We start from the raw sequence: 23,232 nt of genomic DNA, 5'->3' as shown, positions 1-23,232 counted from the left end.
ACTTCCTCTAAATACAGTGAATAAAATACAGATGGTTTTATATTTTAATCACAAAATCCTCTAAATACAGTGAATAAATTCCAGATGGTTTTATATTTTAATCATAAAATCCTCTAAATACAGTGAATAAAATACAGGTGGTTTTATATTTTAATCACAAAATCCTCTAAATACAGTGAATAAAATACAGATGGTTTTATATTTTAATCACAAAATCCTCTAAATACAGTGAATAAAATACAGATGGTTTTATATTTTAATCACAACTTCCTCTAAATACAGTGAATAAAATACAGATGGTTTTATATTTTAATCACAAAATCCTCTAAATACAGTGAATAAATTATAGATGGTTTTATATTTTAATCACAAAATCCTCTAAATACAATGAATAAAATACAGATGGTTTTATATTTTAATCACAAAATCCTCTAAATACAGTGAATAAAATACAGATGGTTTTATATTTTAATCACAAAATCCTCTAAATACAATGAATAAAATACAGATGGTTTTATATTTTAATCATAAAATCCTCTAAATACAGTGAATAAAATACAGGTGGTTTTATATTTTAATCACAAAATCCTCTAAATACAGTGAATAAAATACAGATGGTTTTATATTTTAATCACAAAATCCTCTAAATACAGTGAATAAAATACAGATGGTTTTATATTTTAATCACAACTTCCTCTAAATACAGTGAATAAAATACAGATGGTTTTATATTTGAATCACAAAATCCTCTAAATACAGTGAATAAATTATAGATGGTTTTATATTTTAATCACAAAATCCTCTAAATACAATGAATAAAATACAGATGGTTTTATATTTTAATCACAAAATCCTCTAAATACAGTGAATAAAATACAGATGGTTTTATATTTTAATCACAAAATCCTCTAAATACAATGAATAAAATACAGATGGTTTTATATTTTAATCATAAAATCCTCTAAATACAATGAATAAAATACAGATGGTTTTATATTTTAATCACAACACCCTCTAAATACAGTGAATAAAATACAGATGGTTTTATATTTTAATCACAAAATCCTCTAAATACCGTGAATAAAATACAGATGATTTTATATTTTAATCACAACATCCTCTAAATACAGTGAATAAAATACAGATAGTTTTATATTTTAATCACAAAATCCTCTAAATACAGTGAATAAAATACAGGTGGTTTTATATTTTAATCATAAAATCCTCTAAATACAGTGAATAAAATACAGGTGGTTTTATATTTTAATTACAAAATCCTCTAAATACAGTGAATAAAATACAGGTGGTTTTATATTTTAATCACAAAATCCTCTAAGTACAATGAATAAAATACAGATGGTTTTATATTTTAATCATAAAATCCTCTAAATACAGTGAATAAAATACAGGTGGTTTTATATTTTAATCATAAAATCCTCTAAATACAGTGAATAAAATACAGGTGGTTTTATATTTTAATCACAAAATCCTCTAAATACAGTGAATAAAATACAGATGGTTTTATATTTTAATCACAAAATCCTCTAAATACAGTGAATAAAATACAGATGGTTTTATATTTTAATCACAACTTCCTCTAAATACAGTGAATAAAATACAGATGGTTTTATATTTTAATCACAAAATCCTCTAAACACAGTGAATAAATTATAGATGGTTTTATATTTTAATCACAAAATCCTCTAAATACAGTGAATAAAATACAGGTGGTTTTATATTTTAATCATAAAATCCTCTAAATACAGTGAATAATATACAGATGGTTTTATATTTTAATCATAAAATCCTCTAAATACAGTGAATAAAATACAGATGGTTTTATATTTTAATCACAAAATCCTCTAAATACAGTGAATAAAATACAGATGGTTTTATATTTTAATCACAAAATCCTCTAAATACAGTGAATAATATACAGATGGTTTTATATTTTAATCATAAAATCCTCTAAATACAGTGAATAAAATACAGATGGTTTTATATTTAATCACAAAATCCTCTAAATACAGTGAATAAAATACAGGTGGTTTTATATTTTAATCATAAAATCCTCTAAATACAGTGAATAATATACAGGTGGTTTTATATTTTAATCATAAAATCCTCTAAATACAGTGAATAATATACAGATGGTTTTATATTTTAATCACAAAATCCTCTAAATACAGTGAATAAAATACAGATGGTTTTATATTTTAATCACAAAATCCTCTAAATACAGTGAATAAAATACAGATGGTTTTATATTTTAATCACAAAATCCTCTAAATACAGTGAATAAAATACAGATGGTTTTATATTTTAATCACAAAATCCTCTAAATACAGTGAATAAAATACAGGTGGTTTTATATTTTAATCACAAAGTCCTCTAAATACAGTGAATAAAATACAGATGGTTTTATATTTTAATCACAAAATCCTCTAAATACAGTGAATAAAATACAGATGGTTTTATATTTTAATCACAAAATCCTCTAAATACAGTGAATAAAATACAGGTGGTTTTATATTTTAATCACAAAATCCTCTAAATACAGTGAATAAAATACAGATGGTTTTATATTTTAATCACAAAATCCTCTAAATACAGTGAATAAAATACAGATGGTTTTATATTTTAATCACAACACCCTCTAAATACAGTGAATAAAATACAGATTGTTTTATATTTTAATCATAAAATCCTCTAAATACAGTGAATAAAATACAGGTGGTTTTATATTTTAATCACAAAATCCTCTAAATACAGTGAATAAAATACAGGTGGTTTTATATTTTAATCATAAAATCCTCTAAATACAGTGAATAAAATACAGATGGTTTTATATTTTAATCACAAAATCCTCTAAATACCGTGAATAAAATACAGATGATTTTATATTTTAATCACAACATCCTCTAAATACAGTGAATAAAATACAGATGGTTTTATATTTTAATCACAAAATCCTCTAAATACAGTGAATAAAATACAGGTGGTTTTATATTTTAATCATAAAATCCTCTAAATACAGTGAATAAAATACAGGTGGTTTTATATTTTAATCACAAAATCCTCTAAATACAGTGAATAAAATACAGGTGGTTTTATATTTTAATCATAAAATCCTCTAAATACAGTGAATAATATACAGATGGTTTTATATTTTAATCATAAAATCCTCTAAATACAGTGAATAAAATACAGATGGTTTTATATTTTAATCACAAAATCCTCTAAATACAGTGAATAAAATACAGATGGTTTTATATTTTAATCACAAAATCCTCTAAATACAGTGAATAATATACAGATGGTTTTATATTTTAATCATAAAATCCTCTAAATACAGTGAATAAAATACAGATGGTTTTATATTTAATCACAAAATCCTCTAAATACAGTGAATAAAATACAGGTGGTTTTATATTTTAATCATAAAATCCTCTAAATACAGTGAATAATATACAGGTGGTTTTATATTTTAATCATAAAATCCTCTAAATACAGTGAATAATATACAGATGGTTTTATATTTTAATCACAAAATCCTCTAAATACAGTGAATAAAATACAGATGGTTTTATATTTTAATCACAACATCATCTAAATACAGTGAATAAAATACAGATGGTTTTATATTTTAATCACAAAATCCTCTAAATACAGTGAATAAAATACAGATGGTTTTATATTTTAATCACAAAATCCTCTAAATACAGTGAATAAAATACAGATGGTTTTATATTTTAATCACAAAATCCTCTAAATACAGTGAATAAAATACAGGTGGTTTTATATTTTAATCACAAAGTCCTCTAAATACAGTGAATAAAATACAGATGGTTTTATATTTTAATCACAAAATCCTCTAAATACAGTGAATAAAATACAGATGGTTTTATATTTTAATCACAAAATCCTCTAAATACAGTGAATAAAATACAGGTGGTTTTATATTTTAATCACAAAATCCTCTAAATACAGTGAATAAAATACAGATGGTTTTATATTTTAATCACAAAATCCTCTAAATACAGTGAATAAAATACAGATGGTTTTATATTTTAATCACAAAATCCTCTAAATACAGTGAATAAAATACAGATGGTTTTATATTTTAATCACAAAATCCTCTAAATACAGTGAATAAAATACAGATGGTTTTATATTTTAATCACAAAATCCTCTAAATACAGTGAATAAAATACAGATGGTTTTATATTTTAATCACAAAATCCTCTAAATACAGTGAAAAAATACAGGTGGTTTTATATTTTAATCATAAAATCCTCTAAATACAGTGAATAATATACAGGTGGTTTTATATTTTAATCATAAAATCCTCTAAATACAGTGAATAATATACAGATGGTTTTATATTTTAATCACAAAATCCTCTAAATACAGTGAATAAAATACAGATGGTTTTATATTTTAATCACAAAATCCTCTAAATACAGTGAATAAAATACAGGTGGTTTTATATTTTAATCACAAAATCCTCTAAATACAGTGAATAAAATACAGATGGTTTTATATTTTAATCACAAAATCCTCTAAATACAGTGAATAAAATACAGGTGGTTTTATATTTTAATCACAACATCCTCTAAATACAGTGAATAAAATACAGATGGTTTTATATTTTAATCACAAAATCCTCTAAATACAGTGAATAAAATACAGGTGGTTTTATATTTTAATCACAAAATCCTCTAAATACAGTGAATAAAATACAGATGGTTTTATATTTTAATCACAAAATCCTCTAAATACAGTGAATAAATTACAGGTGGTTTTATATTTTAATCACAAAATCCTCTAAATACAGTGAATAAAATACAGATGGTTTTATATTTTAATCACAAAACCCTCTAAATACAATGAATAAAATACAGATGGTTTTATATTTTAATCACAAATCCTCTAAATACAGTGAATAAATTACAGATGATTTTATATTTTAATCACAACATCCTCGAAATACAGTGAATAAAATACAGATGGTTTTATATTTTAATCCCAAATTCCTCTAAATACAGTGAATAAAATACAGATGATGTTATATTTTAATCACAAAATCCTCTAAATACAGTGAATAAAATACAGATGATGATATATTTTAAGCACAACATCCTCTAAATACAGTGAATAAAATACAGATGGTTTTATATTTTAATCCCCAAATCCTCTAAATACAGTGAATAAAATACAGATGATGTTATATTTTAAGCACAACATCCTCTAGATACAGTGAATAAAATACAGATGATTTCATATTTTAATCACAAAATCCTCTAAATACAGTGAATAAAATACAGATGGTTTTATATTTTAATCACAAAATCCTCTAAATACAGTGAATAAAATACAGGTGGTTTTATATTTTAATCACAAAATCCTCTAAATACAGTGAATAAAATACAGATGGTTTTATATTTTAATCCCAAAATCCTCTAAATACAGTGAATAAAATACAGATGATGTTATATTTTAAGCACAACATCCTCTAAATACAGTGAATAAAATACAGATGATGTTATATTTTAATCCCAAAATCCTCTAAATACAGTGAATAAAATACAGATGATGTTATATTTTAAGCACAACATCCTCTAAATACAGTGAATAAAATACAGATGATTTCATATTTTAATCACAACATCCTCTAAATACAGTGAATAAAATACAGATGGTTTTATATTTTAATCACAAAATCCTCTAAATACAGTGAATAAAATACAGATGGTTTTATATTTTAATCCCAAAATCCTCTAAATACAGTGAATAAAATACAGATGATGTTATATTTTAAGCACAACATCCTCTAAATACAGTGAATAAAATACAGATGGTTTTATATTTTAATCCCAAAATCCTCTAAATACAGTGAATAAAATACAGATGATTTCATATTTTAATCACAACATCCTCTAAATACAGTGAATAAAATACAGATGATTTCATATTTTAATCACAAAATCCTCTAAATACAGTGAATAAAATACAGATGATTTTATATTTTAATCACAAAATCCTCTAAATACAGTGAATAAAATACAGATGATTTCATATTTTAATCACAAATCCTCTAAATACAGTGAATAAATTACAGATGGTTTTATATTTTAATCCCAAAATTCTCTAAATACAGTGAATAAAATACAGATGGTTTTATATTTTAATCACAAAATCCTCTAAATACAGTGAATAAAATACAGATGGTTTAATATTTTAATCACAAAATCCTCTAAATACAGTGAATAAATTACAGATGGTTTTATATTTTAATTACAATATCCTCTAAATACAGTGAATAAAATACAGGTGGTTTTATATTTTAATCACAAAATCCTCTAAATACAGTGAATAAATTACAGATGGTTTTATATTTTAATCGCAACTTCCTCTAAATACAGTGAATAAATTACAGATGGTTTTATATTTTAATCACAAATTCCTCTAAATACAGTGAATAAAATACAGATGGTTTTATGTTTTAATCACAAAATCCTCTAAATACAGTGAATAAATTACAGATGATTTTATATTTTAATCACAACATCCTCGAAATACAGTGAATAAAATACAGATGGTTTTATATTTTAATCACAAAATCCTCTAAATACAGTGAATAAATTACAGATGGTTTTCTATTTTAATCACAACATCCTCTAAATACAGTGAATAAAATACAGATGATTTCATATTTTAATCACAACATCCTCTAAATACAGTGAATAAAATACAGATGGTTTTATATTTTAATCACAACATCCTCTAAATACAGTAAATAAAATACAGATGGTTTTATATTTTAATCACAACATCCTCTAAATACAGTGAATAAAATACAGATGGTTTTATATTTTAATCACAACATCCTCTAAATACAGTGAATAAAATACAGATGATTTTATATTTTAATCACAACATCCTCTAAATACAGTGAATAAAATACAGATGGTTTTATATTTTAATCACAACATCCTCTAAATACAGTGAATAAAATACAGATGATTTCATATTTTAATCACAACATCCTCCAAATACAGTAAATAAAATACAGATGGTTTTATATTTTAATCACAACATCCTCTAAATACAGTAAATAAAATACAGATGGTTTTATATTTTAATCACAAAATCCTCTAAATACAGTGAATAAAATACAGATGGTTTCATATTTTAATCACAACATCCTCTAAATACAGTAAATAAAATACAGATGGTTTTATATTTTAATCACAACTTCCTCTAAATACAGTGAATAAAATACAGATGGTTTTATATTTTAATCACAACTTCCTCTAAATACAGTAAATAAAATACAGATGGTTTTATATTTTAATCACAACATCCTCTAAATACAGTGAATAAATTACAGATGGTTTTATATTTTAATCACAACATCCTCTAAATACAGTAAATAAAATACAGATGGTTTTATATTTTAATCACAAAATCCTCTAAATACAGTGAATAAAATACAGATGGTTTTATATTTTAATCACAACATCCTCTAAATACAGTGAATAACATACAGATGATTTTATATTTTAATCACAACATCCTCTAAATACAGTGAATAAATTACAGATGGTTTTATATTTTAATCACAACATCCTCTAAATACAGTAAATAAAATACAGATGGTTTTATATTTTAATCACAAAATCCTCTAAATACAGTGAATAAAATACAGATGGTTTTATATTTTAATCACAACATCCTCTAAATACAGTGAATAAATTACAGATGGTTTTATATTTTAATCACAACATCCTCTAAATACAGTGAATAAAATACAGATGGTTTTATATTTTAATCACAAAATCCTCTAAATACAGTGAATAAAATACAGATGATTTTATATTTTAATCACAAAATCCTCTAAATACAGTGAATAAAATACAGATGATTTTATATTTTAATCACAAAATCCTCTAAATACAGTGAATAAAATGCAGATGGTTTTATATTTTAATCACAAAATCCTCTAAATACAGTGAATAAAATACAGATGAATTTATATTTTAATCACAAAATCCTCTAAATAGAGTGAATAAAATACAGATGGTTTTATATTTTAATCACAAAATCCTCTAAATACAGTGAATAAAATACAGATGGTTTTATATTTTAATCACAACATCCTCTAAATACAGTAAATAAAATACAGATGGTTTTATATTTTAATCACAAAATCCTCTAAATACAGTGAATAAAATACAGATGATTTTATATTTTAATCACAAAATCCTCTAAATACAGTGAATAAAATACAGATGATTTTATATTTTAATCACAAAATCCTCTAAATACAGTGAATAAAATGCAGATGGTTTTATATTTTAATCACAAAATCCTCTAAATACAGTGAATAAAATACAGATGATTTTATATTTTAATCACAAAATCCTCTAAATAGAGTGAATAAAATACAGATGGTTTTATATTTTAATCACAACATCCTCTAAATACAGTGAATAAATTACAGATGGTTTTATATTTTAATCACAAAATCCTCTAAATAGAGTGAATAAAATACAGATGGTTTTATATTTTAATCACAACATCCTCTAAATACAGTGAATAACATACAGATGATTTTATATTTTAATCACAACATCCTCTAAATACAGTGAATAAATTACAGATGGTTTTATATTTTAATCACAACATCCTCTAAATACAGTAAATAAAATACTGATGGTTTTATATTTTAATCACAACATCCTCTAAATACAGTGAATAAATTACAGATGGTTTTATATTTTAATCACAACATCCTCTAAATACAGTAAATAAAATACAGATGGTTTTATATTTTAATCACAACATCCTCTAAATACAGTGAATAAATTACAGATGGTTTTATATTTTAATCACAACATCCTCTAAATACAGTAAATAAAATACAGATGGTTTTATATTTTAATCACAAAATCCTCTAAATACAGTGAATAAAATACAGATGGTTTTATATTTTAATCACAACATCCTCTAAATACAGTGAATAAATTACAGATGGTTTTATATTTTAATCACAACATCCTCTAAATACAGTGAATAAAATACAGATGGTTTTATATTTTAATCACAAAATCCTCTAAATACAGTGAATAAAATACAGATGATTTTATATTTTAATCACAAAATCCTCTAAATAGTGAATAAAATAAAGATGATTTTATATTTTAATCACAAAATCCTCTAAATACAGTGAATAAATTACAGATGGTTTTATATTTTAAACACAAAATCCTCTAAATAGAGTGAATAAAATACAGATGGTTTTATATTTTAATCACAAAATCCTCTAAATCGAGTGAATAAAATACAGATGGTTTTATATTTTAATCACAAAATCCTCTAAATACAGTGAATAACATACAGATGATTTTATATTTTAATCACAAAATCCTGCAATAAGTACAATGTATAAACACAGATTAATTGTTCAGGGTGTTCCAAAAAAAAAAACCTGGACAAAAAAAAAATCACATTTAGTACCACATCATCTCGACTATACGAATCACTTGTATAAACAAAGGTTTCTTCTCCAATATATTTGATGCCTATTGTAGACGCTGGAGAATTTCCTACTATCAAAAGGCATGTTCAAGTGTTAAAATGCAGGACTCCGGATTATCTGATATTTGTGATACCATTCCACTTCATGGTTCATGAACGGTTAGGAGAAAAGAACCATCTTCCTGATGTCAAATTATTCCAGTAATTCTATCCACCACGGGAACAAACTGATTGGTACAAATCAGTTCCATGTTGAGCGCTGCAGTCAAGATCAGCCGTAGTCTGAGGAATATCAGGTGATTCCACAATTCGAGACCACATCTTCTGTTATACTTTAGACTGTTGGACCTCGACATTCGCGGTCCCAACATTTGAGGGCCCCATGCATTTGCGGATCATAACATGTGACCTGCTTCTACATTCGCACTTCGTGTATTCACGGTTTTAAAAATATTTATTTATTTATTTTTACCGTGTAGACCGTAGGGCAATGCCGTCTGGAACAGCATTTGTCTGTCCATCTGGTGTATGTATGTATGCCCCTTACAAACGTCCACCAAACAAAGCTGAGGATCTGCATGGCAGGTGGACAGCAGATGCTCCACTCAGCAGATCCAAGCCTGGCTATCCCGTTGTTAGACTATCGGTCTTATTTTTACACATTAGGACTCCTATAACCCCCACCGCTGATATTAATTCAGCCTGGGAATTCTTCCACAGAAACCTTCTCTCCCTCATGCACAGATTCATCCCATGTTGTCTTCAATTATCTTACCCATCCTCCCGCTCTCGGTACTCTGAATCCTGTGGTGGGGCAGTTGCTTTAAAACAACTTGCAGTCTCCTCCTGGAAGGCAAATCCAACTGAAGACAACCTCAGATCATTACACAATGCTCACAAGTGTGTCTACTTTCTGGAAAACCACAAAACAACATTTGTCCAACCTCAAGAATGAGCTTTCAAACTTGTCTCCCTCTTTTAAACCTGGTGGCACCTTGTCAAGACTTACAACTCTCTGCCCTCTCTGTGCTTTGTCCCCTTCAGGTATCTGCAGGACGCATGCAGTCCACCAGCAACCCCCTCCTAGTGAAACTGCCTAAATGCAGAACCACTGCTCATCTCCACTCGTTTATTTATTTTTCCCCCACCTGTGGAACCATCTTCCCTACTCTCTTCAATCTCATTCTTCCCTCCAAGTCTTCAAGACAGCTGTTCACCACTATCTCAAGTCATTCCCCATCCAAAATCATTTTTTCTCCCCTCGTTAACCCCACCCAAATTCCTCTTCCTTCCAAATTTCCAGTTTGCCATCCTGAGAGCTTCCTTCTGTATCCATCTTGTCCACTCCATGCATCCTCTCCTGCCCCCGGCCATTCTTCCTCACACCCATTGCTTGTCCGAGTCTGCCTCCATCTTGTCCTTCAACTCTGATATTGGTGTTGGCCCCCTCTCTCTACTGTTCATTTTGTCCTATTGTGTCTTGATCCGTTCAGTGTACTAATACTAGGTCTTCCATGAGCCTCAATTATGTACGTACACAAAAACCTGTGAAATTGGTTTCAAGAGTATTTTGGGATAAATAATTCCTGTTTATCAAACACAGTTGAAATTACAGATTTATATAGTAAAGTTGACAAGAGAATATTTACTCATGTGGGACACAAGTTGCAGAAGATATTTCGATCGTTAGCACTTCGCCATGGACAATAGGCCAACAAAGCAAAATGGGCAAAATGGAGTTGGACTAAAAAAAAGAGAAAATTTGTTCTATCATGCTCGCATCGTGTGGTCAGACAGTTTGCCAAATTTTCATTTTTACAGCAAGATTATTTGATAGATTTAAGATAAATCGTAATTTTACCTTGTTTTGCATTTGAATTTCATCTTCAAAGTTTTAGTCATTGGAAAAGATGTTTCAAATCTACTATATATGAGCTGTTGGTCTGTCTGTGTGTCTGTCTGTGTCGCCATTTTTCTCAGAGATGGCTGGACGGATCTTCTTCAAACTTTCAGAGGTTCATCAGTGAGTGCATGGGAGTGCTCTAGGCAAAAACAAAAAAACAAAAAAGCTGAAATAAAAAAGTTCGTTTTTTTTTGGATTAAAAAAAAATATATATATATTGCTCGATAGTGCCTAAGCCTTTTTTTAATTAATGACAGTTATATACAAGTACACATTCACATAAATAAATACAAAACAATCACCAGACATTTGAACACAAATAAATCAAACCATTTTGGAAGTGTACGAAGTTGGTAGTAAGGATTCTTCTTCTTCCTGATCGGCATCACACTTAACTCAGAAACGTGATGAACGGCACATTCACCAGCAGATATTCACCGAAAAGGTGATGAACCCCCTTCCACTCCCCCCACTCCCTTCCTCACCCCTCCCTCTCCTGCCTCCACCCTCTCCTGCCTCCTCCCTCCCCCCGCCCACATTTTGAGGTTTTACAATGCCTCTGTTGTTTACTCAAAATGAAGGTTTGTTGAATGACTTACATTCCCGTCTGATAGAATGGGGGAACATTTATAAATCACAAACATGAGGATATAAATAAGTATTTAAAGTCTTGTATGTTGTGCTGTATTTTGTGAATATCAATGATACCTTAAAGCATTGGTTCCCAAACGGGGGGCACACCTCCCCTGTACCCGCCTCACACCCCCAGGGAAGGCGTGAGGCCATGTGCATACAAATAATCATTTTAAATGTCGAATTTGGCTTAAATATTAAAAAAATTGATAAATTAAGCGAGATATTTCTACGAACACCAACGTTCTCCGCCTTGCAATACCCCTCACGACCTTCAAACGTTGCGCCAGCTCCATGCGTGCTGCCGCCTGGGAATAACACTACAACTGATGGTTTTGTAAACTAAAAACAACTAAACAGTCGAAGCTTGGATTTCCCTTGCCTTGGTGGCGGGAAAAGGATGTTGGAACCATTGTTGTTATATTGCGATCGTGGCGTCAGCATCTCCCGTGCAATTTGCTTTGCTGGATTAACTTTTCATTACATAAAGCCAGTGGGACTTACTCATAGAACTTCCTTTCTGGACTTAAAGCCGCAAGGAGCTGTGCCTTCATATTCTTCAATCATCTCTGTCGTATGTAGTATCAATAGCGGGCAGTGGCCATGGCAGCTTAGTGTCTGACTGCACTTTACTGTGTCCAAAATATAATTAATTTCAAATACAAAATGGAGGGGGTGTAAGGGTTTGGTAAACACCAAAAGGGGGACATCATGCCAAAAAGTTTGGAACCACTGCCTTAAAAAGTAACTAGAGATGTTGTTTTCATATGACTGTTAGTGAGGGCACGTCTATGGAATATTTGAAATATAGGCAGTCTATGCAATGGGGTCTGGCAGTGGCCTAGCATTTAAGGTGGTTGGCTTTGGGTCTTCTGGTCATGAGTTTAAAACCCACGCATGCCAAAATAACACCTGACGGATTGATTCAGCCTGTCATCCTGTTGAGGTCGACAAAACGAGTACCAACTTGCTGGGGGTAAGAGATCAATTCCAGTTACAGTTTATCTGGGCATAGTAGTCCCCCCAACCCCTTACCCAAGTGGTAGAAGCTAGTTAAGAGGAGCCTTTGGGTCACTTCTGACGTTGGTTGATACCTTTCCTTACATTACCTCCACAATGCGAAATTATTGTTCTCATGATGCATTTTGAAGAATGAGTTTATTGGAATGTTTTGTCAGGCCAATTTTGGGAGCAATATTGAGGGAAAATTGAATAAAGTATGAGATCAGGATTTGCTATGGAGAAGGTGGATCAGACTTGGCAAGAGTTGCTGGAGTGAGATGTGCATGGAAGAAGTTTCTGGAACTGAGTGGCATGCTGACGAGGAGGGGAGTGTCGTTGAAGCTGAAGGGAAAGGTGTATGCTGCATGTGTGAGAAGTGTTATGATTTATGAGAGCGAGACATGGGTAATGAACGTAGAGCAGCAACGAAGGTTGGAAAGGGTGGAAATGCGAATGGTTCGACGGATGTGCGGTGTATCGTTGAGAGAGAGGAAGACAAATGATTAATTGCGAAAGATGATGGGAATAGAGCCTGTGATGGATGCTGTGAAGAGGAACAGGTTGAGATGGTTTGGTCATGTGTTGAGGAAAGATGAAAGTGACTGGGTGAGAAGAGTGATGGAAATTAATGTAGAAGGAAGTAGAGGACGGGGAAGACCGAGAAAGACTTGGCTAAAGATGGTGGAAGAAGAAATGCGGGCAAAGGGGTTAACAAGGAGAGATGCAGAAAATAGGGCAAAATGGAGAAGATTGTCATGGGGACCGCAAGGCTAACCCCCGCTCTGGCAGGGAAAATGGCCTTAAAATGCATGTTGTTGTTGTTGTATCAGGATTTGCTTTCCCTGAACCTCGCTTATACCTGGTTTATTCAGCTGTTTATCATTTTAAAGTGAGTTATTTCAGAACCGTTTTTATTTCTTGCAGATCCATTACAGGATGTGAGGATTGACCCTGAAAATTTGGGGTTCCTCGATTCAAAAGGTGAGAGCTTTTCCTGAATAAATCGAGTTTGCTCATCCTTTTACCTGCCAGTGTTTTTCGAAGATAAAAGATTTACTTTCTTTCATTAAACTTCAAGCACACAAAGAAATATTGCAAATGACTTTGGAAACTAACGGTTTATGCAGTATTATAAATATTGTTTTGGAGCTGAAAACAAACAAAAATGAATACCTGACAGGTAAGGCTAGAGCAGAATGATAAATATAAAGTTGGTTCTGCAAAACACCAGCACACACATCCACGTCTGCCTGCCGACTCTTCACACTCTTATTTATATTTTACTTGCTGTTTAACCACACGATGGTGGGTACAGAAAGTTCAATTTTAATTAATTAAATTAAGAATAATCAATTATTTAGTGAAAATTTCTTAAGATACAAGCACAATGTACAGGTAATTAGTCACGTACTTGATAGAAAGAAATACACTCACTATACCCATTACAGTGTAAAAACAATCTGCGTACCGAGAAATTGTCGGCCTACTTGACAACGGCAGGATGGAGTGGCCATTTCAAGGTACATTGTAGGTGTGGCAATACAAGTATATGGAAACCTTCGTCAGTAAGCTTACATAACTATATTACAAAGTATTAAAAAGGTTTAACTTACAAGGTATTAAAGTAAAAGGTTTACGGTTTGGACCATGTGTTGGCTGTTAAAATAACTATTTATATTCTTTATACTTTAAAAATAACTTAAATAACTTAAATAACTTAATAACTTAAATGGCCTCTAAAGGTGGTTTTTATACTTTAAAAATAACTCTTTATAATAAGTTTAAAAATAAAAACACTAAATATAAAAATATATAAATAACTTAAAAAATAAATAAGAAAAAAATAAATAAAAGTAGGCCCCAATGTTTCAGGCAGCATACTCGACCCATCGACAGAAGGAAGTGGAATGCTAAATTCCTATTGCACATTTTCAGGAATGCTCAATCACTTCCTCCTGTCGATGGGCCGAGCATGCTGCCCGAAACGTTGAGGCCTACTTTTTAAAGTATAAAGAACATAAATACTTCTTTTCAGAGGCAACACATGAGGCAACAACACATGTAAGAGGCAACACTTATAAATAATAAAAAATATAAGATATATATAAATAATAATAAGAGGCAACACTTGTAAGAGGCAAACTGTAAACCTTTTACTTTATTGATATTCCACCATGGAAACATTTAAACAGCAATTACGAGGTATTATTTCTACTATTAGCTTAAAAATAACTTACGAGGTTTTAAAAAGAAATCAAGTGATACTCTGCCCCATCTTTCCGATGAGAGGGGCAGAGCTTGGCCTGCGCATGAGCCAAAATTATTCCGCTCTGCCCCATTTTGATGAGGAGAGCGGCAGAACCTGCATCAAGCAAGCTCGGATATACAGGTTCATGCATAATTTCGTCCCTATTTTAAATATAGAAATACAGGGGGTCGTCACTATACATCCAAGATCCGTTTCAGAAATGTGGACGAACGAAACGATAGATAACGGTGAATTTTTCACCATAAGAATTAGAGTAATTGAGGGGAGATGCGTTCCAACACTTAATTTACGTCGTATACAACACCAGTCAACAAGCCTAGCAATCAGAATCTACGAATGAAACGCACAAAACATTGGGAACAATATGATAAATTAAACTCATTTTAAAACCCAAACACCTTTTTATATTACTTACCATATATTTAACTATTTAAAATGATAATTTAGAGACCTTACACTTACACCTTGATCTTACACCTTGAAAATCTCTAATCGTCTCTGTGAAGCTGCCCGCATCAGTTTTTTCCCCTCTAAATTATGGTTTCCTCCACGGACCCAGGCTCCAGCACTTCCTGCTTATCGGTACTATTCTCCCACAATCCACGATTACTTTTGCCTGTCCCCAAATCCTGTAATCTATGGATAAAATATACTTGTTATGTTCAATCAAATGTTCAGAGAACGCTAGGATTCGGAAGAGGGTCAGAGAGCGGTATTCAGGATTGCAAAGCAGATAGCGAAAGAGCGGTGTGATGTGATGGGGGTGAGTTGCTTGAAGGATGAAGTGGGACAAATCGTTGTGGACCCAGATGGAATTAAAGGAAGATGGAAAAGATATATGGAAATGCTGTTGAATGCAGATAATGAATGGGATGGCAACAGGGAGAGTAACCCAGATTTAGGACCGGCAGAGAAGATAACTGAGAAGGAAGTTGAGGAAGCGATAAAAACAATGAAGAGTAGAAAAGCGGGAGGGCCGACGGGACTTGTGGGAGATATGCTGAAAGCAGCGGGAAATTGGGGTGTGAAGAAAATGACAGAGATCTGTAATCTGGTGGTGAAAGAAGGCCGCATTCCAGTGGATTGGGAACTGAGTGCCCTCGTCCCGCTATACAAGGGGAAAGACGACCCTCTGGAGTGTGGCTCGTATCGAGCGATAAAGTTATTGGAACATGGAATGAAGGTATTGGAAAGGGTGTTGGAGAGGAGGATAAGGAAGAAAGTGAAGATTGACGAAATACAGTTTGGATTTATGCCAGGAAGAGGAATGACAGACGTGCTTTTTATTGTAATGCAGTTGCAGGAGGAGTACATGGAGAAGAGGAAGAAGTTGTTTCTTGGGTTTGTTGATCTGGAGAAAGCATTCGATAGGGTTCCACGCGAAGTAGTGACATGGGCATTGAGGAGGTAAGGAGTGGAGGAATGGTTGATCAGAGTAGTGATGGCAATGTATGAAAGAGCGCGCCCAGCTGTAAGGAAGAAGGACGGGAACAGTGGTGAGTTTGAGGTGAAGGTGGGAGTTCATCAGAGGTCAGTACTAAGTCCACTACTATTTGTAGCTGTGATGGAGGTGTTGGCTCGGAACGTAAAGGACGGTTTACCATGGGAGTTGTTGTATGCAGATGATCTGGTGTTGATTACGGAGAGCATGGATGGACTGAAGGAGAAGATGAACAAGTGGAAGGAATGTATGGAGACAAAAGGTCTGAAGGTGAATAACGGAAAAACGAAGGTGATGGCAAGTGGTAAAGCATGTGGTGAGGTGGAAAGAATTGGGAAGTGACCTTGTGCTGTGTGCAGGAAGGGTGTCGGAGTGAACTCCATTCAATGTACAATGTGCGCAGAGTGGGTTCATCAAAAATGTAGTGGTCTGAGAGGGCATTAACCAGTGTGGCAGCTACATTCAAGTGTAAGGTGTGCACGGAGGGAGCTGCAGATGGAGGAAATGTTGAGTTGGATCTTGGAGACGGCATGAAGCTGGAAAGTGTGAAAACATTTTGCGACCTTGGAGACATGTTGAATGGAGAAGGTGGATCAGACTCGGCAACGGTTGCTCGAGTGAGATGTGCATGGAAGAAGTTACAGGAAGTGAGTGGCGTGCTGACGAGGAGGGGAGTGTCGTTGAAGCTGAAGGGAAAGGTGTATGCTGCATGTGTGAGAAGTGTTATGATTTATGGCAGCGAGACATGGGTAATGAACGTAGAGCAGCAACGAAGGTTGGAAAGGGTGGAAATGCGAATGGTTCGGTGGATCGTTGAGAGAGAGGAAGACAAATGATGAATTGTGAAAAATTATGGGAATAGAGCCTGTGATGGATGCTGTGAAGATAAACAGGTTGAGATGGTTTGGTCATGTGTTGAGGAAGGATGAAAATGACTGGTTGAGAAGAGTGATGGAAATGAATGTAGAAGGAAGTAGAGGCCGGGGAAGACCGAGAAAGACTTGGCTAAAGATGGTCGAAGAAGAAATGCGGGAAAGGGGGTTAACAAGGGGAGATGCAGAAAATAGGGCAAAATTGAGAAGATTATCATGGGGACCACAAGGCTGACCCCCGCTCTAGCAGGGAAAATGGCCTTAAAATGCCTGTTGTTGTTGTTGTTGTTGTTGTTGTTTTATGTTCAATTAATCTGGTTTGTTGGTGTCCTGAAATGCACAATCAATGAGTGTTACTGATCACATCCTCACCCAAACTCCAATGTTCCATTTGGTGATGGATGGGCTTTTCTATTGTTACCCATCACACTCGGTTGGTTTTCTTGCCATTTTAAACATGAACACTTGGGATGTGAAATATTGAGTCGCAGCATCAGTGAGATACAAACCTTGGCATCTTGATCCTCTGTATTTCTTTGCTCCTGCCTGGAAATTCACACAAAGTTTATGGGGTTTGAGATTTTGATAAATTATTCAGTTGCCACGGGTTGCATATTTAGAATTTGAGTTGCCAATATTTTGAGTTGTTTTGATTATGATGGTTGTTTATCTGCAGAGCTTATTCACATTGTGAAGGTTGAACCTGGATCTTTGGATTGCATTGATACAAAAGGTAAACGAGGAACGTCTTCATCTTGCGTAATTGTCCATCAGTATTTCCTATTGTTCATTGCAGCTCGAGTAAAACGTTTCCAACATAAAAAAAAAACTTGTGTGCTCACTCAGTGCTGCAGTGATGATTTGATGATTGTTGATCGGGGTTTATTTTAGCGCATTTGCATCAGGGCTATCTGAGGCAGAATCATGAGGCATCAGGCCACAGGATACCTTTATGACGTCACAGGATTGATTGGACCCAGTGCATACAAAGTTAAGGGTACTAAGTTTCAGGAATGCCCAACCGTGACACCAAGTGAGCTGATGGGTGTGAGTTTCTAAAACATAAAATTGGAAATTCTTCCTATGGAATTGTACTTTTTACTAAAAACATATAATTTCCTGGAAATATATAATTTCTTGCATATTCTGTGTGAAAAGTGGGGTTGGCGCACTCAAAGTGAAAAGCAGGGTTACGCAATTGGTTCATGTCCGTCCGTCTGGCTGTCGACAAACATCAGTTAACGATTGAGGAACAACTTATTTAAATTGAACATTATATTTTGAACAGAAATTGGAACACAAATCGGAAAATAAACCTGCTGTTAAATAGTGCATTGCCTCTGAATTCATCCTGATCACACGTGTGCAGAGAGGAGTGAGAATTTTTTTTTGTACTCTGTCTGTCTGGCAGTCCAACAAAATTGAAAATCATTCCAAACAGGAGACTTCCTGTTTTTAAAGACGACATAAAGGACACAAACAACAGGCACGAAGCACTAATGTAACATGTTAGGGTGGTGTAATAGACACTGCGTCAATGGTGGTAAAACCCAGAATTTATTTATTTATAAAACTTTTACAATTTTTATTTTATTTAAATTGAATTATATACTGAACACTGTTGTACACAAATCACCTTCTTTGCATTTTCAAAACTTCTGCTTATCAGTACTTGGACATGATAAATAGGGTGGTGTATAAGACTGCTTCAATAGTGCTAATCTTCAGAAATTTATTTTTAATGATCTTTAAAATCATTATATTATTTAAATTGAAGTATATACCTGAACACACTGTGTGGGGTAACGTGTTCTATGAACTTTCGAGTTATAGTTGTCTTACTTGCAGAATTGTATTCGAGACACAAAATATAATTATGGCAATTGGACAGCCACCCATGTGTGACACTCTGAAGGTGTTAAATTGATGATTATGGCAAACCTGAACCCATTAAATTCCTGCATTAAAGTATAAAAACAAAAAAATCGATAATCGCTCTCCCTTTCAACCCCCCCCCCCCCCTCCTCCTTTCATCTATTATTGGGAATTCTGAGATGCATCTCAAACTGCCATGCACATTCGCATTGCACATCCTCTAACTACCTCTGCCACCAAAGGTGGATGGAGGTTATGATTTCACCCTTGTCTGTCTGTCTGTCTGTCTGTTTGTTTGTCTGTCAGAAGAAATGTCTGTTTGTGAACAAAATATCTCAAAATGTTGTGGATGGATACGAAATTTGTCAGAGAGGTAGCGTGTGTGACAATGACGAAATGATTATATTTTGGTGAAGATCCGGATTCGGATCCGGTTACTAAAAAATTTTAAGTGATTCTTCACCATTGAGGGATCGGGCCAAAAACGATACATAGCAGGATATCTCAAAAACTTGTGCACGGATTTGGACGAAACTTGGTGCAGAGGTTGGGTGTGTGACGAGGACGATTCGATTCGATTTTTGTGAAGATCTGAATATGGATTCAGTTACAATAATTATTTAATTCTTTAAGTGATTCTTCACCGGTGAAATCCGGTGAAAAGCGATATATAACATGATATTTAAAAAAGTTATGGACGAGTTATGAATAAACTTGGTGGATGAGTTGGGTAGGTGACAAAAACAAGCCAATTCGATTTTGGTTCAGGTCCGAATCCAGATCCGGCGTATCAGTGGGATACAAAACGTAAACTGTTCACCAGGTGGAGGTATGCTCTCTACTGAGTGCCGTTCTGTTTAAATCCAGTTTTGCTTTTCTTTGAATCAAAGAATGAAAACACGTCACGTTGTTGATGATGCAGTGTTTTTATGTGGAACTTGTGCTTTTGATGAATGCCCAAAAATTGTTCCTTTAGCAATAATAACATTGCAATGGCTGTGGAGACTATTGTGGTCTTAAGAGTTTCATTTGTACAAATGTCTCTCCTAGGAAGTCTGATGGATTGCATTGAGAAGCGTTCCAGCACAAGCATCCAATGCTGCACCCGCAATGCAAAGCTTCACGTCGGCAAGAAAAGCCAAAGACCGCGTTCGATCACCAAGAAGGTCAATTGCATCTACTGTTCCAATCTCGTTTTTCTGGATCACATGAAGGAACACATGAGAGTGCACACGGGAGAGCGACCGTTCAACTGCACCGTCTGCGCCAAATCGTTTTCACGTTCGAGCACGCTAAACCGCCATGTTAAGCTTCACATGGGAGTGAAATCCCACAAGTGCATCGTTTGCCAACGGGCATTTTCAGAATCGAGCGCTTTGAAAAGTCACGTTCGAATTCACACGGGAGAACGGCCGCACAGGTGCACAGTCTGCAACAAGTCGTTCTCACAGAAAGATTCTTTACATCGTCACGGTAGAGTTCACACGGGCGAGAAGCCGCACAGCTGCGCAGTTTGCGACAAGGCCTTCTCACTGTTGCATCATTTAAAAATTCACTCCAGAGTTCACACGGGTGAAAAACCCTACACATGCAGCACGTGTAACACGTCGTACACACGACTCAGCGGATTGAAATACCACAGGGAGATTCACCGAGGACGGGATTTCTACAAGTGCGCGGTTTGCAGCAAGTCCTTTTCACACTCTAGTTCTTTCAAACGCCATGTTGAAATCCATACATTGGAAAGGCCTCACAAATGTAGTGTACCACAAGGCATTCCTACATTTGTACACCTCAAAACGCCACATGAGGATTCACACAATAGACGTTACTGTGGGCATTGGGATATGCCAGCCAAAAATTGTCAAGAAAATACAGTGTGAACACAGAGGTCCGCCATTTCAGAAACATTGCCCGTGCAGACAACATTTGTATATTGAACACCTGCAATGCCGTGACAGGTGGGCTGGCAGGATAGTCTAGCCTAGAGGTGTATACACTGGCCTCTGAGCTGTGTAGCCTGGGTTTGAATCTCGGCCTAACTATAAAACTCATCCTGGTGTTTCACAGGCAGAGTGAAACATCAAGGTGTCCCTTGGTTGGACATTAAACCGGGTGTCCTGTCTGCTAGGGTTTGCGAGGAGAGCTATCCCCAGAACCCTCAACAAATCCCAAATTCCTACTCTAACCTACAGGGGGCACTGCACTAGCAGTGCAGCTGTACATCCAGCCAATGATGCTGCACATAAAAGAAGGTTTAGTCGGTTTGACGTTCCTATGTACTCGATACCCAACCTAGAAATGTTCTATCCAATGAACTTTTTTCGTTGATTTGTACTCCCATGGGGTCCTAGAACAAATTCAGCTTGGTTGCCCAAATTGCAAGTTTGGGCAACTCTGGTAATTTGCATAAATCCAATATTGCCGCCGGGCGCCATTTTGAAAATCTAACTTTTAAACCACTTGCCCAATAATGATATGTAATACATCTTTTAGGGGGTTTTGGGGTGTGTAGAATCTATTTCTTCTGTTATTTTTTCAATTCAAGGTGAAGATCAGGTGCAAAAGGCCAGGTTAAATGTCATTTTCGTAAATGCCGAGTGGGCGATCACCGTCCTCATCTGTGCAATCCTGTCACTGGTCAAATTTCCTCCGCTGATGTGAATGTGGTGGATTCAATTGTGATTGGAGAAGAGATGGAGAGAAAATTCATCGCCAGTCTCCCTGATGGGTTCTACAAATCTATCAGCAGCCCCATCAAGACGATGGATGTTCTCAAGAATAAGGTCAAGCACAACAATGAAAGGCCAGCAATAGACCTTGAGAACATTTTTCTCTGGCTATTGATGATTGGTCAGCGGCGGCAGTTGGAGCTTGAACCTCTGTTTGCCTACGAACTGTGTGTAGTACCTTCATCGCTCATCGATGGTTATGGTTGTCTCCGCAAAGGCAACAAGTCGGGTCTGGTCAAACGCCTCGGTGTGCTTGAGATCTTGCCAACTGCTCCTGACATTGTTATCGTGGATGTTTCACAGCTGTTCTACCATATTGTCTGGCCACACGGTGGCAGTCCCTTAGATCTGATTGCGTCCATCCAGATTCGTTTAAGTCAATATCCAGATCGTACTGAGAAGGTCGTTGTCATCGACAAGTACTAAGATGTCGTCTGTGCCAAGGATCATGAGAGAATGCGGCGAGCTGGTGAAGTTATCACCGACTATGAGCTCTCCATCACCAGTCCTCTGCCCAAGAGAGATGCAATCCTGAAGAGCAAGAATAACAAACGGAGGCTGGCGAGCGTGTTGTGTACCTTCAATCTATCTATAATTCCAGTAATCTCTGTATGTCTGTGTTTGTCTGTGTGTTTGTCTGTGTGTTTGTCTGTGTGTTTGTCTGTGTGTTTGTCTGTGACCGCTGTTTCTCGACAACCACGGGTCCGATATACTTGAAACTTGCCAGATATATTGCTGGGGACCTGAGGATGTGCCTTTTCAAGGTTTCATATTAATCGGAGAAGTAGTTACCGAGCTATGTCCAAAAAACGATTCAACCAATCAGAGAGCAGCGAGCTATCACGTGTGCCGAACGTGGCGAACAGACTCTGCCTCGGACGGCACATTTGAGAGCGTATTCATTTATTTCACGTTGGCAAACTATGTTGGCGCTATGTTGGCGTTAAACTATGTTTTAAAAC

At 34.2% G+C, this 23,232-nt stretch overlaps 1 protein-coding gene across 2 annotated transcripts in view; it reads left to right on the top strand.

Moving 5' to 3' along the window:
• The window catches only part of LOC137421354 (uncharacterized), a 134,642-nt gene extending 113,207 nt beyond the window's left edge, over positions 1-21,435 (top strand). For both annotated transcript variants that reach the window (XM_068107346.2, XM_068107339.2), the window contains exons 4-6: positions 14,006-14,062; positions 18,340-18,396; positions 20,589-21,435. In XM_068107346.2, coding sequence (XP_067963447.2) covers positions 14,006-14,062; positions 18,340-18,396; positions 20,589-21,421 — 947 coding nt within the window. In that variant the 3' untranslated portion in view covers positions 21,422-21,435. The remainder of the gene's footprint in view (positions 1-14,005; positions 14,063-18,339; positions 18,397-20,588) is intronic.
• The last annotated feature ends 1,797 nt before the right edge of the window (positions 21,436-23,232 follow it).

Source organism: Myxine glutinosa, chromosome 1 (genome assembly GCF_964187855.1).
Source record: "Myxine glutinosa chromosome 1, kmMyxGlut1.1, whole genome shotgun sequence".
NCBI classification, from domain to species: domain Eukaryota; kingdom Metazoa; phylum Chordata; class Myxini; order Myxiniformes; family Myxinidae; genus Myxine; species Myxine glutinosa.
The sequence above is the reverse complement of the archived record's forward strand: the minus strand, read 5'-3'. Positions and strand labels throughout refer to the sequence as shown.